This window comes from Hippopotamus amphibius, chromosome X, assembly GCF_030028045.1.
Source record: "Hippopotamus amphibius kiboko isolate mHipAmp2 chromosome X, mHipAmp2.hap2, whole genome shotgun sequence".
NCBI lineage: Eukaryota > Metazoa > Chordata > Mammalia > Artiodactyla > Hippopotamidae > Hippopotamus > Hippopotamus amphibius.
The window spans coordinates 73,832,876-73,851,824 of record NC_080203.1 but is presented as its reverse complement, the minus strand read 5'-3'; the positions used below and the strand labels follow the sequence as shown (position 1 = coordinate 73,851,824).

Sequence of the window (18,949 nt, the reverse complement as noted above, 5' to 3'; positions counted from 1 at the left end):
TCAAGGCCACTATTTCAGCACCCTGCTCCACGTAGTCTAGCAACTAACCAGGGCAGAAAGGGATCAGATCTATTCCTATAGATCTTCAAGAAAAAGGAATTTCCAACTTTCCTTAGTCACATGATATAATTCTGTGTGTGTGTGTGTGTGTGTGTGTGTTTAAAATTAGATTTCAAGGCAAGGCAATTAAAAGTAATTAAGAGTGAGAAAGCTTCCCTTTGAACTTCTGGAAGAAAATAGCCTAGCTAAGGTTCTTATAGTTTGACACTTTGGGGAGGTGGAATATAAGATTATAAAAGAAGAAAAATTCTAAGATCAAAAATTGAAATTAAGTAAGGAGAATAAGGGAGAATACCATTCCCAGGAAAGTAAAGATTAAATGGGATTCTGTTGGGGAGGAATTAATAGGAAGCAGCTTCTCAGACAAAAGAGGTTAGAAGGGAGTGGCAATCAGGAATTTCAGACTAAGGAAAATTCCATATAGCTGACTTGAGATATCAACAATAGGGCAAAACACTACTTTTCTTTCACTGGTCCTCACTCCACTAAGGCAGCTGGTTGAATAAGGGATCTCCAAAAAGTCAGGCCTACTATGTTGATACAGGAAGAAAAAGAATTTTGAGAGCAGAGACAGGACGAACAAAGCCCTAAAAACTGAAGAACTCAGAACATAATGTACTGAGAAGGATATTAAGTGAAATTAAGAGAATAATCATCTTCTGGCTTACTCTGTTGCTCATTTCTCAAACTCAGGTTCTTGTTATATTTTGGTACAAAATGACTGGTTACAAATCACTAATTTAATCTTAAAAACATAATGCCCTGTAGGCCAAGAAAAAAGATACTTTAAAAATGGCAATTCTCTTTGGAGAAAGGGATGAACCATGTCATAGAATTGGCTCCTAATGGGCTCCATAGGAGCAACTGAAAGATTATCCATTCCAAAGGACTCATGTAGCAAGTTTTGACAAGGAAATTATTTATTTCTAACAGTTTCAGGCTGTCCTACCTCACCTAACCCCATTCTCCAAACCTGAACTGATACTGAGAAAAACTGGGACAACTGCTCCCTTATTTATTTTTATAAAACACATTATACTCATGGGACATTTTCTTTATTCCTTATTTAACTGCCATCTTTTGATTATATAGAAAGCATTCCATTACTGTAAACTAACAGGTGACTTTGAGATCTGGAGTCTTGGGGATCACAATACAGTCAAGGTTGGTGATTCCAAACTAAATTCAGCTGCAAAATAGAAAAACAAAAACAAAAACAAAAAATAGTTCCTAGGAACTAGCCATAGCATTTAGTAAAAACAGCTGGCTATCAGAGTAGAGAAATAGAAGAAAATGTTACAGTTTGATTATTTTCCCTTTTGGATGACTGCTGTAGAACAGGAGACATGTTGCATCTGGTGCCTCTCCATTAAGTAATTTTCCAGTACTCACCACACACAAAGCCTAGGAATAGGCCTGAAGCAGCTTCACAAAATGTTCTTCACCCACGCGTCCCCACAGACATACACAATCACACCATCAAGAACACAGGCTTGTTCATTTTACTACCTAGCAGTAAGTAGTAGAGCTAGCTGGTAAAAGGAATCATGGACTGGGAAGTGTATATACTTATATATGTGACAGGCTTCCTTCCATTTCTCTCTGACTACTTTCAAATGTTGCTTCTCTGTTTGTGAATATATTTAGATGGCAATGACTAGGTAGGTTCATATTTTGCTTAAATTTTTCCTTTTGAAACATCTTCCCTTTTTTAAAAAATCCCCTTTTCCCCCACCCACTTATTTTCCACCCGCCCACCCACAGCCTATATATTCACAAGTTAATAGGTTAGTAACAATATTAGTAAGAATAGTAAGAGTAACAACAACAACAACCAACAACATTAATAATATGAATCCCCTATATCTGTATAGCACTTTACGATCTACAAAGCGCTTTCACATCCATTATCTCATCTGTGCCATAATGCATCAGTCATCAGACACACAGGCCTTCAACTGTGCAAGGAAAATAGATCAAATGTTAGAAGTCAAGTGGTGAATAAAGGGGAAGAAAAAGCTAGCCGTGAGGAATGTTGGAGCTGTGACATTTTTAAAAAAGGGAAAGGGCTGAATAAAAAAAGTGATTTCAAAAATTTATATAAAAGATTGAGATTTAAGTTTAGTGTGTGGCATCAAATACTAGTCATCCTCAGACTAAGTATATATGGCCCCAATTAGTTGTTACCACAAATTGTTCAGCTTATCAAATATATGTACGTGATTCAGAGGTGTCGAACTGAGATGCTTTAACATTTTCTTTAAATGACATTGGCATTGCAAGATTATACACTTAACACTAAAGCCATGATATGAATGCACTTTTGACGAAACTGGAATAAAACATTTAGGAAACTACTTAAATAAAAGCAATCTATGTACTTCATTTATCTTAGTGTTGATTTTATAGCTATTTTATAATTTATCCCAGACTATTATAAAATATATAAAACTGAGATATAAAGTATCAGCAATATAACTTTGCACTTTAAATAATTTTCAGCTACAGATTTTGCTTTTAGAAAACAAACTTAAAAGCAGCTGTTTTGTTTCCTTGTAAAAGTTTCTGTAAATGCATATACTTGAGTCCCTGATGGACTTAGCTATTGTGACTTCCAGACTTTTCCAACACTTTAACCCTTAGACAATGGAACAAACAAACCTTTATTGAGCCTTGTTTAATGGTTCATGTTTCCACACAGGACAGAATTTAAAATTTTAAAATAATGTATGTATGCTTATATATATATATATATATACATATATATTAAAATTAATTAATGAGCTTTAAACTGTGGGGTGAATCTGTGAGATGAGGTAAGGAAATTTGGCACATTTCAAACAGTATCCTTTAAGTTTTGGTAAATTGTGTAACAACATATTTTTCCACTGTGATCTACAGGTGCTATCCACATAAGTGGGGGTGGTTAATAGCAAGAATCACTGGAATGTTTCTAGTAAATTAACAGGGACAAGCTCCCCAAATACTCACAACCAAATGTTGATATAGAAGTAAAAATATATACAATACAGTCACTTTTTGTAGTTTGGCACAATGTTTTCCTTTTTTTCCCCTTGGGTAAATAGTGCATAAACTACTTTGTGCAACTGTATGACTTCTAAAGTCTTTTACATAGAACATCAGATTAAAGTTTGCTTCCAAAGACTTATTCCCACACTTTAAAATTCTTTTCTTTAAGCACTTACATGTCAACATACATACCACAAGGCATAGTTTGAAAGAAATAAAACACAAACATCAAATGTCTTTCTGGAAAATGCGAGTCTCTTCTTCAAACACAGGTAAAACCCAAAATGCTCTTTCTGCTTTTAGGAGATTGTAGTCGGAATCCCTGCAGAAAAACCAAACAATTTATGCCATCTTAGTTAGCTTTAGTGTATGTCCCACAAAGGGATCATACAATCTAAATTTGTTTACATCATACTAGATGCCGTATGATGCAGAAAAAAGATACAAATAGCAGGGGGCACTAGAAAGCACTCCTAATTGCCATATGATGAGATTTTGTTTTCCAAATTATGCTCTTTTTGCTTAAATGATCTTGGCTTTTTGTCTATATATCTTTTAAATTCTGTTGTTCAAAATTTTTCTTACTGCAAAGTGCTTCCCTTCCCCCAGATCATTCAAGAGCATATTTTAGTTGTATTTTCTCAGTAAGTAAAAACTAATGCTGACTAGCAGAAAAAGTAGCTGTTTCAGAATTTATCCCTAGTCAAGCCACAACAAAATTTTCCAATCTTTTGGGTGGCTTAGAGGTATAGGGATTTTCATGCACTTTTTTCTTTTCGTTTTAATCTGAAAAAGAAGGGAATGGGACAGTTTCTTTCATGCAAACTTCTGCTTTCAAGGGGGAAAAAATGAGGGACTGCAGGCTTAGCAGAGTAGGAAAGCTAAGGGTGCATCATCTCAGCCATTTTGGTGCAGTATTACCTCAGTTTTTCAAAAGAAGCTGTCCCAGCCTCATCCTTGTGGACCTGTTCTCGCTCCATGCGCTTTCCCTTACACTTCTCATCTCTCAGGGCCTTGGAGCTCGTTTTGTGACGATACAACTTTTTGTGTGTCAGTCCATTATTGCCTAAAGTGCTCAGGTTATTATACTTTTTATCAAAGAAGGCAGAGCGAGAGTCCTCGTTATAACCAGGCATGTTTGCACGACCAGGATCACCTATCGCTGCTTTCCCATTGCCTTTACTCACACCCTTGATGGACCTGTGATTCTTAGTGGCTCCTGGAGAGCCACTGTTGACCTTTTTCTTAGATTCCTGTGGTGTCCCAGCCAATATTTTGAGGGTTTTTAATTTTAGACTGTTGGACTCAGGGGAGTAGAATATATTGGGGTCCCCATGGTGCTCCATGGGTTCCCAAAGGGGCTCTATGGAGGCCATCATGAATCTCTGCACATCTGCCATACCAGAGGCAATGTTGGACAAGATATAAGAAGGCTCCTGAAATTCCCTTTGGTCATCATCCAGAAGGTTGTTGGTGTTGGTGCCCATGCTCATGTCACTCCAGCCTGGGCTGCTCTCCTTCCCCAAAGACCAATCTCCAGTAAGTCCCTTCTGACTTGGCATCTTCATAGAGGCCACAGGGCCACCATGTTGGATACATTCGGCCAATGTCTTCCCTGTGGAGGATATGCTGTTGATTTGGCCTCCTCCACGACTGATGCCAATTTCCATTTTCTCTCCATTGACTGCAGCCATGAATTTCCCTTTCTTTGTTGACTTAGGGACCTGGCGGGAGGTTTTGCCAGGTGGTTTTTCAATCCCTTTGTTGTTGGACTTGGGGGACTTTTTCCTGTTGTTTTTCTGAGAAGAGCTTTGGTTCATAGTCCCACTCTTGCTGGTTGAACTTTTCTTTCTTGATTTTGATACCTTGTTGTTGGTACTCATTTGACCAGATGGGTCATTAAACGTTGATAAGCAAGGGGCTTTTTGGAGCAGGCTGACAGAATCCTCATCATTGAACATATGGAACTGAAACTGATGGTTATTTAAAGTAAATCCATCATCCACTTGGACCTGCTGTGAAAGGGTACTGCAGTCCCACTTGATTTTCTCCATATTGCCCAGTGTTCCTGGGACACCCTCTTGGAACCCCTTTAGTGTTCCTAGTGTTTTGATACTCTCACATCTGGTAATTTGAGGGGAAAGACTGGGGGTGTCAGGTGGGGACATCTCTGAGAGGGAAGAGTGGCGGAATTTGTCAGGAGTGAAGTTGGAGATATCCAGGAGGTCAGTGGACTCCTTTAGTGGTGTTATTTCATCAATGCTCTGCTGGATCACCAACTTGGGGCTGCAGTGGGCCAGGAAGTCATCAGTGATATCATCATCACCATCCTTTTCACAAGACTTCAAGTTTAAGGAGCAATAATTGCTTGAGTTGACAGAGAGTGGGGCCATGGAATCAAAGCTAAAGAGCCGCCCATCATTTGTACTGACTGGACCCTGCTGGAAAGGAAAGCAGATGTCTCCATTATTAAAGTGACATAATTGATAAGAGTCATCAGATGAGAGCTGGGTGTCTTGCACAGAGGCATAGAGGACCTTGTTGCAACTACTGCCACCACTATTGAGGCAGATTGGATTGTATGTTGTACCTGTGAGGTTATTTTCCATGGAGACTACTTGGGAGACTCCAAATTCACTGGATTGATTTGGAGCTATCTCCCTTGAGACTTCAGCCATAAATTCCTGGGAGCCAGAAGTAGGTTTGTTGGGCCACACATTTCCATAGCTGCTTGATTCCATTTTGAAGTTTTGGGATGACTGAAGCAGCTCAGACGCAGAAGGTGAGGAAAGCACACAGTTCTGGGCAGGCTGGAGAGATACAAATGATTTTTCTGTTTGAGTGAGGCTGCCTTCATTTTGCTCTGGAGAATGGTGAGTGAAGTATGAGATACCAGTATTATTTGACAAGTCAGAAGCATCTAACAATGTCTGTAGATACCCTCCAGGGATAACAGGTATATTGTTGGAAACATGAGCAGATGATAGAGGCATTTCAGAAGAGCAGGTGGTTGGTAGGAAAGTAGAATTCTTAGCAACCTTTGTTTCATGAAATTCAGATAGATGCGAACTGTTTGAGGTCCCAGGAATAGCTTCATTCTTTGAATTAGCCTTGGAGGATTGGTCTTCCAAAAGAGAGCTCATTTGAACAACTGGCTTGCTTTCTTGCCCAGCTTTGATTTTCTTGGATTTTAACCTGGCTTCACTTTTAAATTTGATTTTGTTGAGCACTTTCCTCTCTGGTCCCTTAAATTGTGCATCTTGGGTTTTGACTTTCATTGAGTCAGGGCCTGTGATGTCATTTAAATGTGATCCATTTGCACAGCCTGGGGCAGCCAGAGGTCCTGACTTCAGTGTACCTTTTAGGCCTCCATCTTCTTTACGACTACTAGCTTGCCTCTCATCATTGCAGAATGAAACCTGCTTACCACTTGCTGAAGTTTCCATGGATGGGATTCTTTGAATCCTGTGCCTGTTGCCAAGCTTAGATTTTCGTTTGCGAGCAGGTGGCAGGAATGACACCTCAAAGCTACCTGGTTCAAAGCTTTGCTTTTGGCATAAGGGTGTTTTGTTGGAGTCTGCATTGCTGTTTCTCTGCTTTTTCTTCTTTTGCCAGAAGCCCTTCAAGGGGGCCAGCTTGGCATATTTATTGAGCTGAGTCTCACTCAAATTCACTGTTGTCTCACTGGCATCCACCCTACCCAACTTCACCAGCATGTTCTTCTCACCTTTAAAGCGATTGATGATGATATATTTGATAATAATGGGGGGCTCCTTGCGGGTTACTTTTCTTCTCTTTTTGGGACACCATTCATCATCATCTTCCTCTTTAGAAACACCTGGCAGCCATTCCTTCCTCTCATTTACTTTTTCACCCTCTAGTGAGTCAACATCATACAGATAATCTTCACTATACCTGACTTTTCTCTTGGCTCGCAGCCCATAGTTCTGCTGGGAGGAGGAGCTGCCAGAATTAGTGTCCCGAGCCATATAGCGACTACAGTCCTTGATTTCTCCCATGGTGTCGTAAGAGACCTCAATGAAGGAACTGTCATCACTGAAATTCCCTGATGCCTCCAAGGAATTGGAAAAATGGCCTTGCTTTGGATTCTTAAATTGCCCTACTTCAGTTCCGCTGCATGGTTTATTTAAGGCAGATTTTTCTCCATTATCCTTTGCATTTTTTTTCTCTAAACCTTTGTCTTCCTGGCCTTCTTCTTTGCCTTTCTTCTTGTCCAAGTCTTTATCTTCATCCCCCCAGATAATGTTCATATCAGGGACCTTGAATTGGGAAATATCGCTGCTCTGCTTCAGGGCCCCACTCTTAGACTCCCGCTTGGGGCAGGTAGTAAAGACACTGGGAAAAAAGTTGAATTGGGCATCCTCCTGCATCAAAAGGGTTGTTTTGTCTCGAACATTGTCCTGGAAGGACTCATATCGAATTTTCAGGGAGCAGACATCACTGCCCAGTGTTGACTCATCATCATCGAACATGTAGTTATCCACATCTTCCTCAGAGAACAGGTTGACAGACAGCTCATTCTTGGAACAGAGGTCAAGCAGTTCGATCTTACTCTCACTAATGAAAGTCTCAAAGTAACCCCAATCCTGATTGGAATTTGCCAGCAAAGCCTCTTCCGTATTGCACTTATCTAACAGTAGTGCCTCATAATAACTTTTCTGAGCTGGGTCCTCCAAGTCAATGTCAGGTTTCTCGGCTTCTCGTCTATCTCCTGCCCTTGATTTGTGCAGGGGGAAGCCTAGGAGCTGGTCTGAGAGCAGCTGCTCTCCATACTTCATGTTTTCTCCAGCATTAATACACTGAATCCCTATATCAGAGACTGCACAGGTTTCATAATCCCTATTTAGATCACTGACTTTTAGACTGATCCCTGGCTCAGGATCTACTGCATCCTTGGATTCCATGAAGCAGCCCAAGCAAGTCCGGCTTGGCTGCATGAGGCAGTCCCCATTCAGAGCCGACATGCCTGCAGGCTCCATTATGGCAAATGGAGCTTTCTCACACTCATTGGGTAGTGACCATGTGTTCAGGCCTTTTGCAACGCCAGATGTAAGGGAGATGGCATTCACAGAAGCACTATTAGCAGCATGCTCAGGTGCTTCAATCAGGCTCAAAGGAGAGGGAGGGCTCTGCATACAGGGCTTCTTAGAGGGCAGAGGCAGGAGACCTCTGGGATACATCAGGTTCTCTTTTTGAGCCACCGGTATAGGCTGGATTGGTGCAGCAGCTTCTAGAGCTGCAAATGACTTCATTGCCACATCCTGGTCCTCTGAATCTAGAGAAAAGGGGGAAAATGACAGAAATAAAGTTAAAGGTCTTAGACCAGACTCACTAACTCTCTTTCCCTTGATCAGTTTCTGGTACTTGATCTTATGATATAAAAGGTAAGCTTCAGCTTCTCTAACTTTAGAAGTAGAAACTACAGAGTTAAAGAACAACCTTGATTTTATATTGAGCATTCATGTGAGCGAAAAATAATACTTATTTAGGTTTAGCTTTTTCTTCAGACACACATAGTGCTCTCCTCAGAAATGAGGAAAAAATTGGATTGCTTAATCAATTGGAAAGTCAAAGCTTTCAGGGTGGGAAAATGCTCAGAGGGGATATATTCATGGTTTTGAACTATGAGGCATATTCCTATCCTTCAGACCTGACCTCTGTTTTGGAAGTTCCTACTGAATCTAGACATTCCAAGCTTCACATCAAAGCATATTTGTAATTCACCAGGAATTTAGAGGAACTTAAGTATCCATTTGATAGAGGTAATTTGGGAGAGCAAAGGGGTTTGATTTGATACCTCTTAGAGACCCTTCTAGCCCAATTAGAGATTTGGTGGAATAAAGTTTAGGATTAACAGGTATTTCAGAGGCATCCTAGACTTAACTTGCCCTAGCTCTGTGGATACTGAAAATCTATAGTAATAACAAAGGACTACTGGGAGAGATATTACAAACTATAATTAAATTCCCTTACCATTTTTCTTGACCCCATTAATCATAGTGTTTTCTCCATTGGCTGAGGCAACAACAGCCTTATCTTGTTGGTTATCCATGAATGGAACCTCTTATTGTTTCATTCCAAGTCCAAATGCTGTCCAACCTGCACATTTCAAATACATAATACCAGTAATTAAATTTTTTTCTCTGTTTAAGGTCATTTCAGCTAGAGAGGTCTTAAAAGCTTCACTGGAATTTACCTACTTCCAGACTGGCTTCACAGCCACTATTGTTTTTGTTTCATAGTTTATACCTACCATATAAGTCAATTTGGAAACTCACACTTCATTCATACATTCTAGATCCTTCTATCCCCTCTAGGCTACCATACTATTCAAAACTGAAATCTGAGGAAGCAGGCAAACTTACACCTTCTTCCAGATAGTAACACATTTAACCTAATCATGGCCACCCAATTAGGAAGGACGCAAAGTAGAGCCCAGACTAACTTGAGATAAGGGGTGTGTACATATGGAGATTGGCTTTATTTCTGTTTGTCTCACTTCTAATTCAGATGATCTTAAGCTCTTAAAAAACAAGCCAATTCATATATACCCACGTATACATCACATTTATATTTTCTCTGTGGTTTAAATTTGACTTCTAAGTATGAAAGAGGTAGAGAATTCCTTTAATGGTTTCTTGACTTTCATGACCTTAGCTCTGGTTTTTGGCAAATATTCCTCCAAGTGCACAGCAGGATTTTTAAATGTGACTACAAAGAAGATCTGGAATTTCTGAAAATATTCCAGCATTATCTGGTATTTTAAGTGTACAGAACACATATCTATAGCTCCTCATGTCTTGCCCACCTACCAGGAGGGTAGGTATATGCAAAATGACATGCGACAGCCACCCGAGGTGGAGTTATCTACCATGTACCACTACAGCATCTATAAATCCCTATTTGTTCCAACCCCCCCTTTCCCTAGACCTTCTCCTCAGCCAAGAATCCATCCCTTTATTAAAAAGCATAGACTACTTGACTGATGGCCAAGCAGCTATTATAAGAATCTCAATTGTATACTCACTATCCTAAAACATGCAAATACTATAAAAGGTAGGTCCAGCACTGAGGGGACAAGACACAGTTTTACATGACTCAATCTTTATACCCTAAAGCCTATCTGGGCCTGTTTCCTTATCTGTAAAATAAGAAGTCTGTACTAGGCAATCATCCAGTTTTTTTTTTAAAGTTAGATGATCCTGGGTTTCCCCTAATATTTACAAATCATATTTGCCAAACTTTCCTCTTATTTTATACAAGAACTGACGTGAGAGTAGCCAATAAACCACAAGTGTCAGGAAAAAAAGAAAGAGATGCTTACTTGTTGCATTTACACAGAAAGAAGGGCTGGAGATTTCTAAAAGGTGGAGATGATTGGCTAACAATGTCAAAGTCACCATCCTTTGGCAAGGAGGGCTCATTTGTGGTGGAATCGAATGAACAGATCAGATGGCTGAGCCTCTGCTTCAGAGAGGACCCTATGGGCAGATGGAATCATACTGTCATCATGGATTACTCTGTGTATCTTTTTTAAAAAAGGGACTCAATAGAACTTCAGGTATCATTTTACTCTTCTTTAACCCCTCCAGTAATTGCATCTTGGCAGGGACTTGATAAGGGGAAAATTATTTGTAGATTTCAATAATTTATTGTATTTTTGTCCCTTATGCCTAAGGCTAACTACAAGGAAGTCTGTTTTTTAATCACCAGGAAGACCAAGGTACGGAGAAACAAAAAATAAAATAAAATCACAAAATAACATAATGGCAGATATAACAAAGGAGCCCAAGTCTCCAGACAAAGAAACCAGGTGTTTTTTTTTCTTCTTAAAACACAAATGCTTTCTCTTTTCTTACCACTTCCAAACCCTGGACAAAACAAGGCTGTAGAAATATGTTTCCACAGGTTATTGATCTATACTTATACCCCCTTTCAGGTAATGAAATAAAGAACAGCTGCCTCAGACAAGTATTGATTATTAGCAAAAATTAATGTACCATAAAATATATACAAGAGCAATGCACTTAAGTATCAAGAATTATCCAATCTTGTCAGACACAAGAATACTGTGTCATGGGACACATTAGTGCCACTGTAACTTTACTCTGGGATGTTATTTCCCTAAGAACATACATTTCCTCTCAGAAAAATCTGACTAAGCACCCAGGATTTATGGCTGTAAAGTAAATGGAGTCTTAAGGGGCTGAGAATAGAGGAAATATGCTTTGACAAAAGATAAAAAAAGAAGTGGAAAAGGGTATGGGAGCTTGATAAGTTGGGAAGGGGAGAGGAAGGGAGCACTAGGTGCTAGGCTGGATACAGTTGCAGAAGTTATCTCATTTTGTACTAATAATCACCTTGTAAGGTTGGCTCTACTAGGTTCTTATTTTCTTTTTTTTTCCTGGGCTGCGCCATGTGGCTTGCAGGATCTCAGTTGCCTGACCAGGGATTGAACCCGGGCTGTGGCAGTGAAAGTGTCGACTCCTAACCACCAGACCACCAGGGAACTCCCTTATGTTTTTCAAAAGGGCAAACTAGGGACTTCCCTGGTGGCACAGTGGTTAAGAATCTGCCTGCCAATGCAGGGGATATGGGTTTGAGCCCAGGTCCGGGAAGATCGCACATGCCTCGGAGCAACTAAACCCATGTGCCACAACTACTGAGCCTGCACTCTAGAGCCTGCAAGCCACAACTACTGAGGCTGTGTGCCACAACTAAAGCCCGTGCACCTAGAGTCTGTGCTCCACAACAAGAGAAACTACCACACCGAGAAGCCCACACACCCCAACGAAGAGTAGCCTCGTCTCACCACAACCAGAGAAAGCCCACACGCAGCAACAAAGACCCAACACAGACAATAAATAAAAAGTAAAATAAAATAAAATAAAATTTACTCTTAAGAAAGGGGTCAAACTAAGTATCATAGATAATAACTTAGATACTAACAGAGATACTATATTAGATATTAACTTAATGATTATCAATTATTTGGGCATTTTTTCCTACAGAATTAGAAGACTAAATCCTGAGCAGACAATTCATTAGTCCTTTCCTATGACTTTTCAAATCTCAGCTCTAAATGACACAACATAAAGGTATATATTTTCCCACATTTTTATTTATTTATATCTTGGCTACTTATAAAAAATGATTCAGGAGAGGGATTATAATTTTTTATAGCTACAATACAAACAGCTCTGGGCTTGCTTTAGCTCTTCCCAACTGATCAGCATTTTAAGACCAAATTTTGTAGGGTTATTAAAATCTATTTTGAGCTAAAATTCATTAACACTTTTGGAATAATGTATAATAAGTTGCTTTGCTGATCATGGTAAATCATGCAGTGTAATGGCATTGATATAACATTAGCATGGAAACAGGTATTTTGAAGCAAGAAAATGCTCAAAGTGGAAAAGCAATCCCTCCTACTTGCCCTTCCCCTCAGTTGGGCCTGAAGAGGGCTCATAGATCCTGTACCAGTAGGCTGCTATGCTCTTCCCCAAAGGCCTTTAGGGCTTAGGTCTCAGAGTCTAGATGACTCACACCAGCATTTGTGTTGGGGGCTATCCTTGGTCTTTCCCAACTGAAAAAAAAAACAAGGCAATAAAGTAAATCACGTTTCTGCCTATGGACCTGAGACAACATAGCCTTTGGGACTGGAGTAGTTCTGATCTCTGGGATACCAGTTTAAATCAATTCAACAAATTGACTATGTACTACCATGGTCATGGTGGTGTACCAGAAACTGTAGTGAAAAGACAGGTGACTGAGACTAGATCCAGGTTTTCAAGGTGCTCAGAGTCTATGGGGGAAAACAAGCCATAGACAAATTCTAATAAATATATAATATACTGAAAGAGAGGCAAAAAGTTTCTATAGGAGTTCAAAATGGAGAGAAATTATTCCATTTCAAAAGAGGAGGGAAATCAGTGAAGGCTTCACTAATAGCAGCAGTATTTGAGATGGACTTTGAAGGATGGTCTTTCAGAAGGTGGGGATGGGGAAGTATAGAGGAGAGAAAGGCATTCCAGGCTGAAGGAACTTCATGAGATGTTGTGAGTCTCTCCCTACTCCAGTCTATCTAAACAACTGCTACAGAATCATAGGCCTGACAACTTTTCTTGCATATAACACCCTTTTCAATCAATACTCAACTTCTCAAGTTGTATTCTCCTTTCATTCTCTTCACCTCCTCTCTATACTCCCAAATATTCTAACTTTCTCTGTTTCCTTAATATGCTAGACCATTTTTTGCTTCCAGGAGTCTTGCTCTTTTGTTTGTTTCTTGGTTTTATTCCTTTTTAAAAAGATTTTTATTGAGATATAATTGACATACAATAAACTGCATATATTTAAAGTGTACAATTTAACATTTTTTTCTCAGTAGTCATCTATTTTATACATATTGATGTATATATGTGAATCCCAATCTCCAGGAGTCTTGCTTTTGATGTTCTCCACGCCTGGAATGCCTCTCCCCACTCTTTCCCCTTCCTCTATTCCTTCCCTTCCTCCCCTTTACAGCTTCTCTTTCATCTCTCTCTCCTATTCCCTACTCAGAATTTCCCTGACATTTTCCTTGATTCTTACCACCCCAAACAAAATTACTCTTCCCTTCTCTGTGTTCCCAAAGAACTTTGCTCTCCTCTGTGTTTATCACCTTATATAAACATTACTTCTTTATATCTGATACCCTCAAAAGACTAAGCACCCCTCACCTCCACAGGGCTTGCTCAAATAGTGCTTAGAACATGGTATATACTCTATAAAAGTTGACTAGAAGATGATGTTGAATGGTAGAAAAAGATGGGGGAAAATTTGGGGAACAGTAGTGGTTGGCTAAAGTGCAGTAAGTCCCCTACATACAAGCAAGTTCTGTTCCGAGAGCATGGCTGTAAGTCCAGTTTGTTTGTAAGTCCAAGAAAGTTAGCCTAGGTACCCAACTAACACAATCGGCTATGTAGTACTGTACTGTAATAGGTTTATAATACTTTTCACACAAATAATACATAAAAAACAAACACAAAAATAAAGAAAACATTTTTAATTTTACAGTACAGTACCTTGAAAAGTACAGTAGTACAGTACAACAGCTGGCATATAGGGACTGGCATCGCATGAACAGGCAAGAAGAGTTATTGACTGGAGGAGGGAGAGGAGGTGGGAGATGGTAGAGCTGGTGGATCGTCAGCAATAGGAGACAGAGGGCAAGCTGCAGTTTCACTCATGCCTGACACTGATGGCACGGGTTCTGGTTCCTTGCTGTATCCAATTCTATCTACCCTCCAGAAAGAAGGATCCAGTGATGTCTGGGTAGTAGCTCTTTTTTTCACGTCATAGATGACATGGCAGCACTGGATTGCATTCTGAACGGCTGCTGCAACCTTCATGTACCATTCTGCATTTGGGTCCTGTGCCTCAAAAACTAACAGTGCCTCATCAAATAAAGAAAATCCCCTTGCCATTTCCTGTGTCATGAATCTCGTCGGTTCTTCATTTACTTCTTCTTCCTCTTATCTCTCTTCATCTTTTCTCTGGGCCTCCAATTCCATCAGATCTTCATTAGTAAGCTCCTCGTGTTGCACAGCAAGGGGTTCAATGAAGTCCTCTTACAGATCTAGCTCCAGTTTCTCAGTGAGGGTCACTAAGTTGCTTAATACCTCTTTGGACCCCTCACCCACCTTCTCAAATGCACGAAAATCGTGAACAAACTGCGGGCAAAGCTTCTTCCAAACCCCATTCATGGTGAAGGCCGTAACCTCACACCAAGCAAAGTCAATGTTTTTTATGACCTTGTAGATGTTATGTTCCTTCCAGAATTGTCTCAAGGTTGTTCCTGATTCGTCACTTGCCTTTACTGTCTGACAAAAAGTGTAATGTAAATAATATTTCTTGAAAGTCACTATAACTCCCTGGTCCATGGTTTGGATGAGCAACATAGTGTTCGGTAGCAGATGCACTACTTTGACATAGGGATGAAAGTCGTCCATGAATGAGGGGTGGCTCTGTTGAGGAGGAAAAGAATGTTGAATGGGACGTCCTTCTCCAAGCAGTATTTCTCTACTTCTGTGATAAAGTGGTGGAAAAACTAGTCCTGGAAAATGGCCTGTGTAACCCAGGCTTTGGGGTTACTCTTCCACACAACAGTAAGAGAGCCCTTGGCTATGTTTTTTTTTCTTTAAGAACTTTTATTGGGATACAGTTGACGTACAATAAACTGCATATATTTAAAGTGTACAATTTGATTTTTTTTCTTATTAGTTATGTAGATATGGCAATTCCAATCTCCCAATCTCCCAGTTCATCCCCTCCCAACGCTCCCCCCCCTGCTTTCCCCACTTGGTGTCCATATGCTTGTTCTCTATATCTGTGTCTCTATTTCTGCCTTGCAAACCAGTTGATTTGTACCATTTCTCTACATTCCACATATATGTATTAATGTACGATATTTGTTTTTCTCTTTCTGACTTACTTCACTCTGTATGACAGTCTCTAGGTCCATCCATGTCCCTACAAATGTCCCAGTTTCATTGCTTTTTACAGCTGAGTAATATTCCATTGTATATATGTACCATATCTTCTTTATCCATTCATCTGTTGATGGACATTTAGGTTGCTTCCATGTCCTGGCTATTGCAAATAGTGCTGCAGTGAACATTGGAGTGCATGTGTCTTTTTGAATTATGGTGTTCTCTGGGTTTATGCCCAGCAGTGGGATTGTTGGGTCATATGGTAGTTCTATTTTTAGTTTTTCAAGGAACCTCCATACTGTTCTCCATAGTGGCTGTATCAATTTACATTCCTACCAACAGTGCAAGAGCATTCCCTTTTCTCCACACCCTCTCCAGCATTTACTGTTTGTAGATTTTCTGATGATGCCTTGGCTATGTTTTTAAGGGCTCTTGGGTTCTCTGAATGATAAACTAAGAGAGGCTTCAGCTTCATATCAGCAGAAGTATTGCCACCAAACAATAGATTTAGCCCATCTTTGCTGCTTTACAGCCTGGCATCAACTTTTCCTCCTTATTGATGTAACTTTGGTCTGGCATCCTCTTCCAGTACAGTCCTGTTTCATCCACATTAAAAAACTGCTTGGGTAAATATGTGTCTTCACCAATAATTTCTCGAAGCATTTCAGGAAATTGCCAGGCAGCAACCATATCTGCTTTTGCTGCCTCACCACTTACTTTTACATTGCAAAGGTTGGCTCTAGCCTTGAACCCATGAAACCAGCCATGGCTGGCATTAAAAGTTGTGCCCTGTGATTCTTCATCATGTTTCTTCTTCAAGTCTTCATAAAGGCTTTTAGCTTTCTCTTGAATCAGCATTAAGCTGAGCGGGACATGATGCTGATACTGGTCCTTCATCCACACACTGAGAAGTTTCTCCATCTCCTCCATCACTTTTCCATGCTTCTTTTTTTTTTAAATAAATTTATTTTATTTTATTTATTTTATTGGCTGTGTTGGGTCTTTTTTGCTGTGCACGGGCTTTCTTTTTAGTTGTGGTGAGTGGGGGCTACTCTTCTTTGTGGTGCGCGGGCTCCTCATTGCCGTGGCTTCTCTTGTTGTGGAGTATGGGCTCTAGGCGTGTGGGCTTCAGTAGTTGCAGCACATGGGCTCAATAGTTGTGGCTCACGGGCTCTAAAGCGCAGGCTCAATAGTTGTGGTGGACAGGCTTAGTTGCTCCGTGGCATGTGGGATCTTCCTAGAGCAGGGATCGAACCCATGTCCCCTGCATTGGCAGGCGGATTCTCAACCACTGCACCACCTAGGAAGCCCTTCCATGCTTCTTTGATATTATTGTTGACATCATCAGCACAACAGATTTCACATGTTCCATGATCTTGTCCTTATTCTTTAGAATCGTGCCAATAGTTGAGTGACTCATGTTATAAAAATGAGTGATGTCTACCATGTTTTCACCTCTCTCCACTCTCTCAATTATTTTCACTTTTGTTTCCATACTTATTGCTTGGTGCTTCTTAGCAGTACCAACTACGTCACCACTGCTTTATGCTTGCTTATGGACATCCTGGGCTTGAAATAAAGATACTGTACTACTGTACTCTATACAGCACTGTACAGTAAAATACACAAAAGCACGGCCAGTTGTAGAGGATGCACACACGTGACAATGTGTTCCAGACACAATGTAAGTTAGACAAGAAGTAACTTACGTGATTGGACATGTAAACATACATTCACATCTTTGAGATTTCACAACTTGAAGGTTCATATGTAAGGGACTTACTGTATCGGGTACATATAAGAAGATATGATTGAAAAGATGAGAACTATACTGTGGAGGCCACCCAAATCTTAATTCAGGAAGACACTGAAGGGTTTCAAGCAGAGGAATGCCATGATTAGAATATTAGGACCAGTGAGAGTGGGAGAATCAGAGGTAAGAAAATAGGTTAGGAGACAATGTTCAGGTGTGAGTGGTCAAGAAGATTAGAATTATGGAGGAGGAAATAAAAATGGAAAGAAGATGTTAAATTTGAGTAGAACTGTAGAAGTGTGCTATATAGATTTAGAAAATGATTTAGATGTTGCAGGTGAGGGAGCAGGAGTTGGCACATAGAAGAGAGAGGTCAAAGAGTTAATAGATGGTTGTAAAAGGAGCATTAAGGGTGGTTGGATTCCAGTCCAGAGTAGCCTCAGAAATACAAGTGCCAGGATGTTCATGAGAATAAAGCAAGGTGAGTAATAAGCCTGATTGTCAGGTCCAACATGGATAATGAAGCTGACAAAGGTCTTAGCTGTCATACTGGAAAGAAGGCAACTGACCAGCAATCTGTTATAGATGGAGAATCTACAGGTTTGGTTAGGGACTGAAATGGATCAATGAGATGGGACTTCTGTAGCAAACAGGTCCACAGAAGGTTTCCAGGTTAGCCTAGGTGGCTAGGCTAACCTGGAAACCTTCTAGTCTAATTCTGCCCAGTTCAACTCCAGCCAGTTGATGGAAGACAGAATCAGCATTAGTACAGAAAGCACATACTTATCCATAATGCTGCTTGGCTAATTCAATTCTCTAATGTCTACCAGGATTTCAAGATAATAGGTTAGAAATATGGAGGTATGATGCCTTTAAGTACAGAATACATGCTTAAAAGAGGAGACATAATTTTAAAAATATTAAGGAGAGAGACATCAAAAAAAGATGATCATAGTAAAACACTAAAAATTTTATATATCTCAAAAGTATGGTATGAATCTATGTCTTCTCTCATGATAAAGATTCCAAAATTCAAAACATATGCACAAAAAACTCATATAAGAGGTGATATCATATAACAGATGGAGTACAATCACTAACTAGCTGGGTGTCCTCAGATAAGCTCCGGGGCCTCAGTTTTATTAGCTATATAATAAAGGAGATGAAATAAATTATATCTTAGGGTCTTTCTAACTTTGAGCAATCTATAATTCATTTAATTTTTGTTTTTTCATTTAAAAAGTGAAGTCCCATGTATAAGGAAAAAAATCATATATATTAAGAGTTCTGATTTAAGTTTTGTGTGATACCGAGGCGATCCTAAAATGTATGCTTGAGGGAACTCTTTACTGTCTTCCATCTCATGTCCTTTCCTGAATTGCTCTGATTTTTGTACATTCCTACCCCAGTCCTGCCAGAGACAGCAAATAGGGTGCTTCTGCTGGTGACAGGGCTCTGTATGTTCCATCTGCCTTAATTTTTGGCAGCCATCAGTCTGAGGGAGGAGTCCTCTTTGCTGTTAGGCTCCTGGGCAGCAGCTATAGTGGCTGCATTTTGGCATAGCTCAGTGGTTCAACATTTGGATCTCCCTTCCTCTTATTTTTTCCTCCCT

General features: G+C 40.0%; 1 protein-coding gene and 1 long non-coding RNA gene across 2 annotated transcripts in view; one reads left to right on the top strand and one right to left on the bottom strand.

The window, feature by feature from the left end:
- LOC130842046 (uncharacterized) overlaps positions 1-18,949 on the top strand; it is a 72,578-nt gene that overhangs the window by 44,356 nt on the left and 9,273 nt on the right. The gene's annotated exons all lie outside the window — the stretch shown is intronic.
- Positions 3,319-9,163, bottom strand: NEXMIF (neurite extension and migration factor). The gene is made up of 3 exons (XM_057718691.1): positions 9,085-9,163; positions 4,012-8,386; positions 3,319-3,412 (listed from the first exon to the last, which is right to left on the bottom strand). The coding sequence occupies exons 1-3, from the start codon at positions 9,161-9,163 to the stop codon at positions 3,319-3,321; spliced, it is 4,548 nt and encodes a 1,515-aa protein (XP_057574674.1).

Bases quoted from the DNA above. Each gene is read 5' to 3' on its own strand.
- NEXMIF (XM_057718691.1), bottom strand. From the start codon at position 9,163: ATGGATAACCAACAAGATAAGGCTGTTGTTGCCTCAGCCAATGGAGAA. The intron at 8,387-9,084 runs GTAAGGGAATTT...CCTTTTCTCTAG, and splicing joins TAATGGGGTCAAGAAAAATG to ATTCAGAGGACCAGGATGTG. The intron at 3,413-4,011 runs GTAATACTGCAC...GTTTTTCTGCAG, and splicing joins GCTTCTTTTGAAAAACTGAG to GGATTCCGACTACAATCTCC.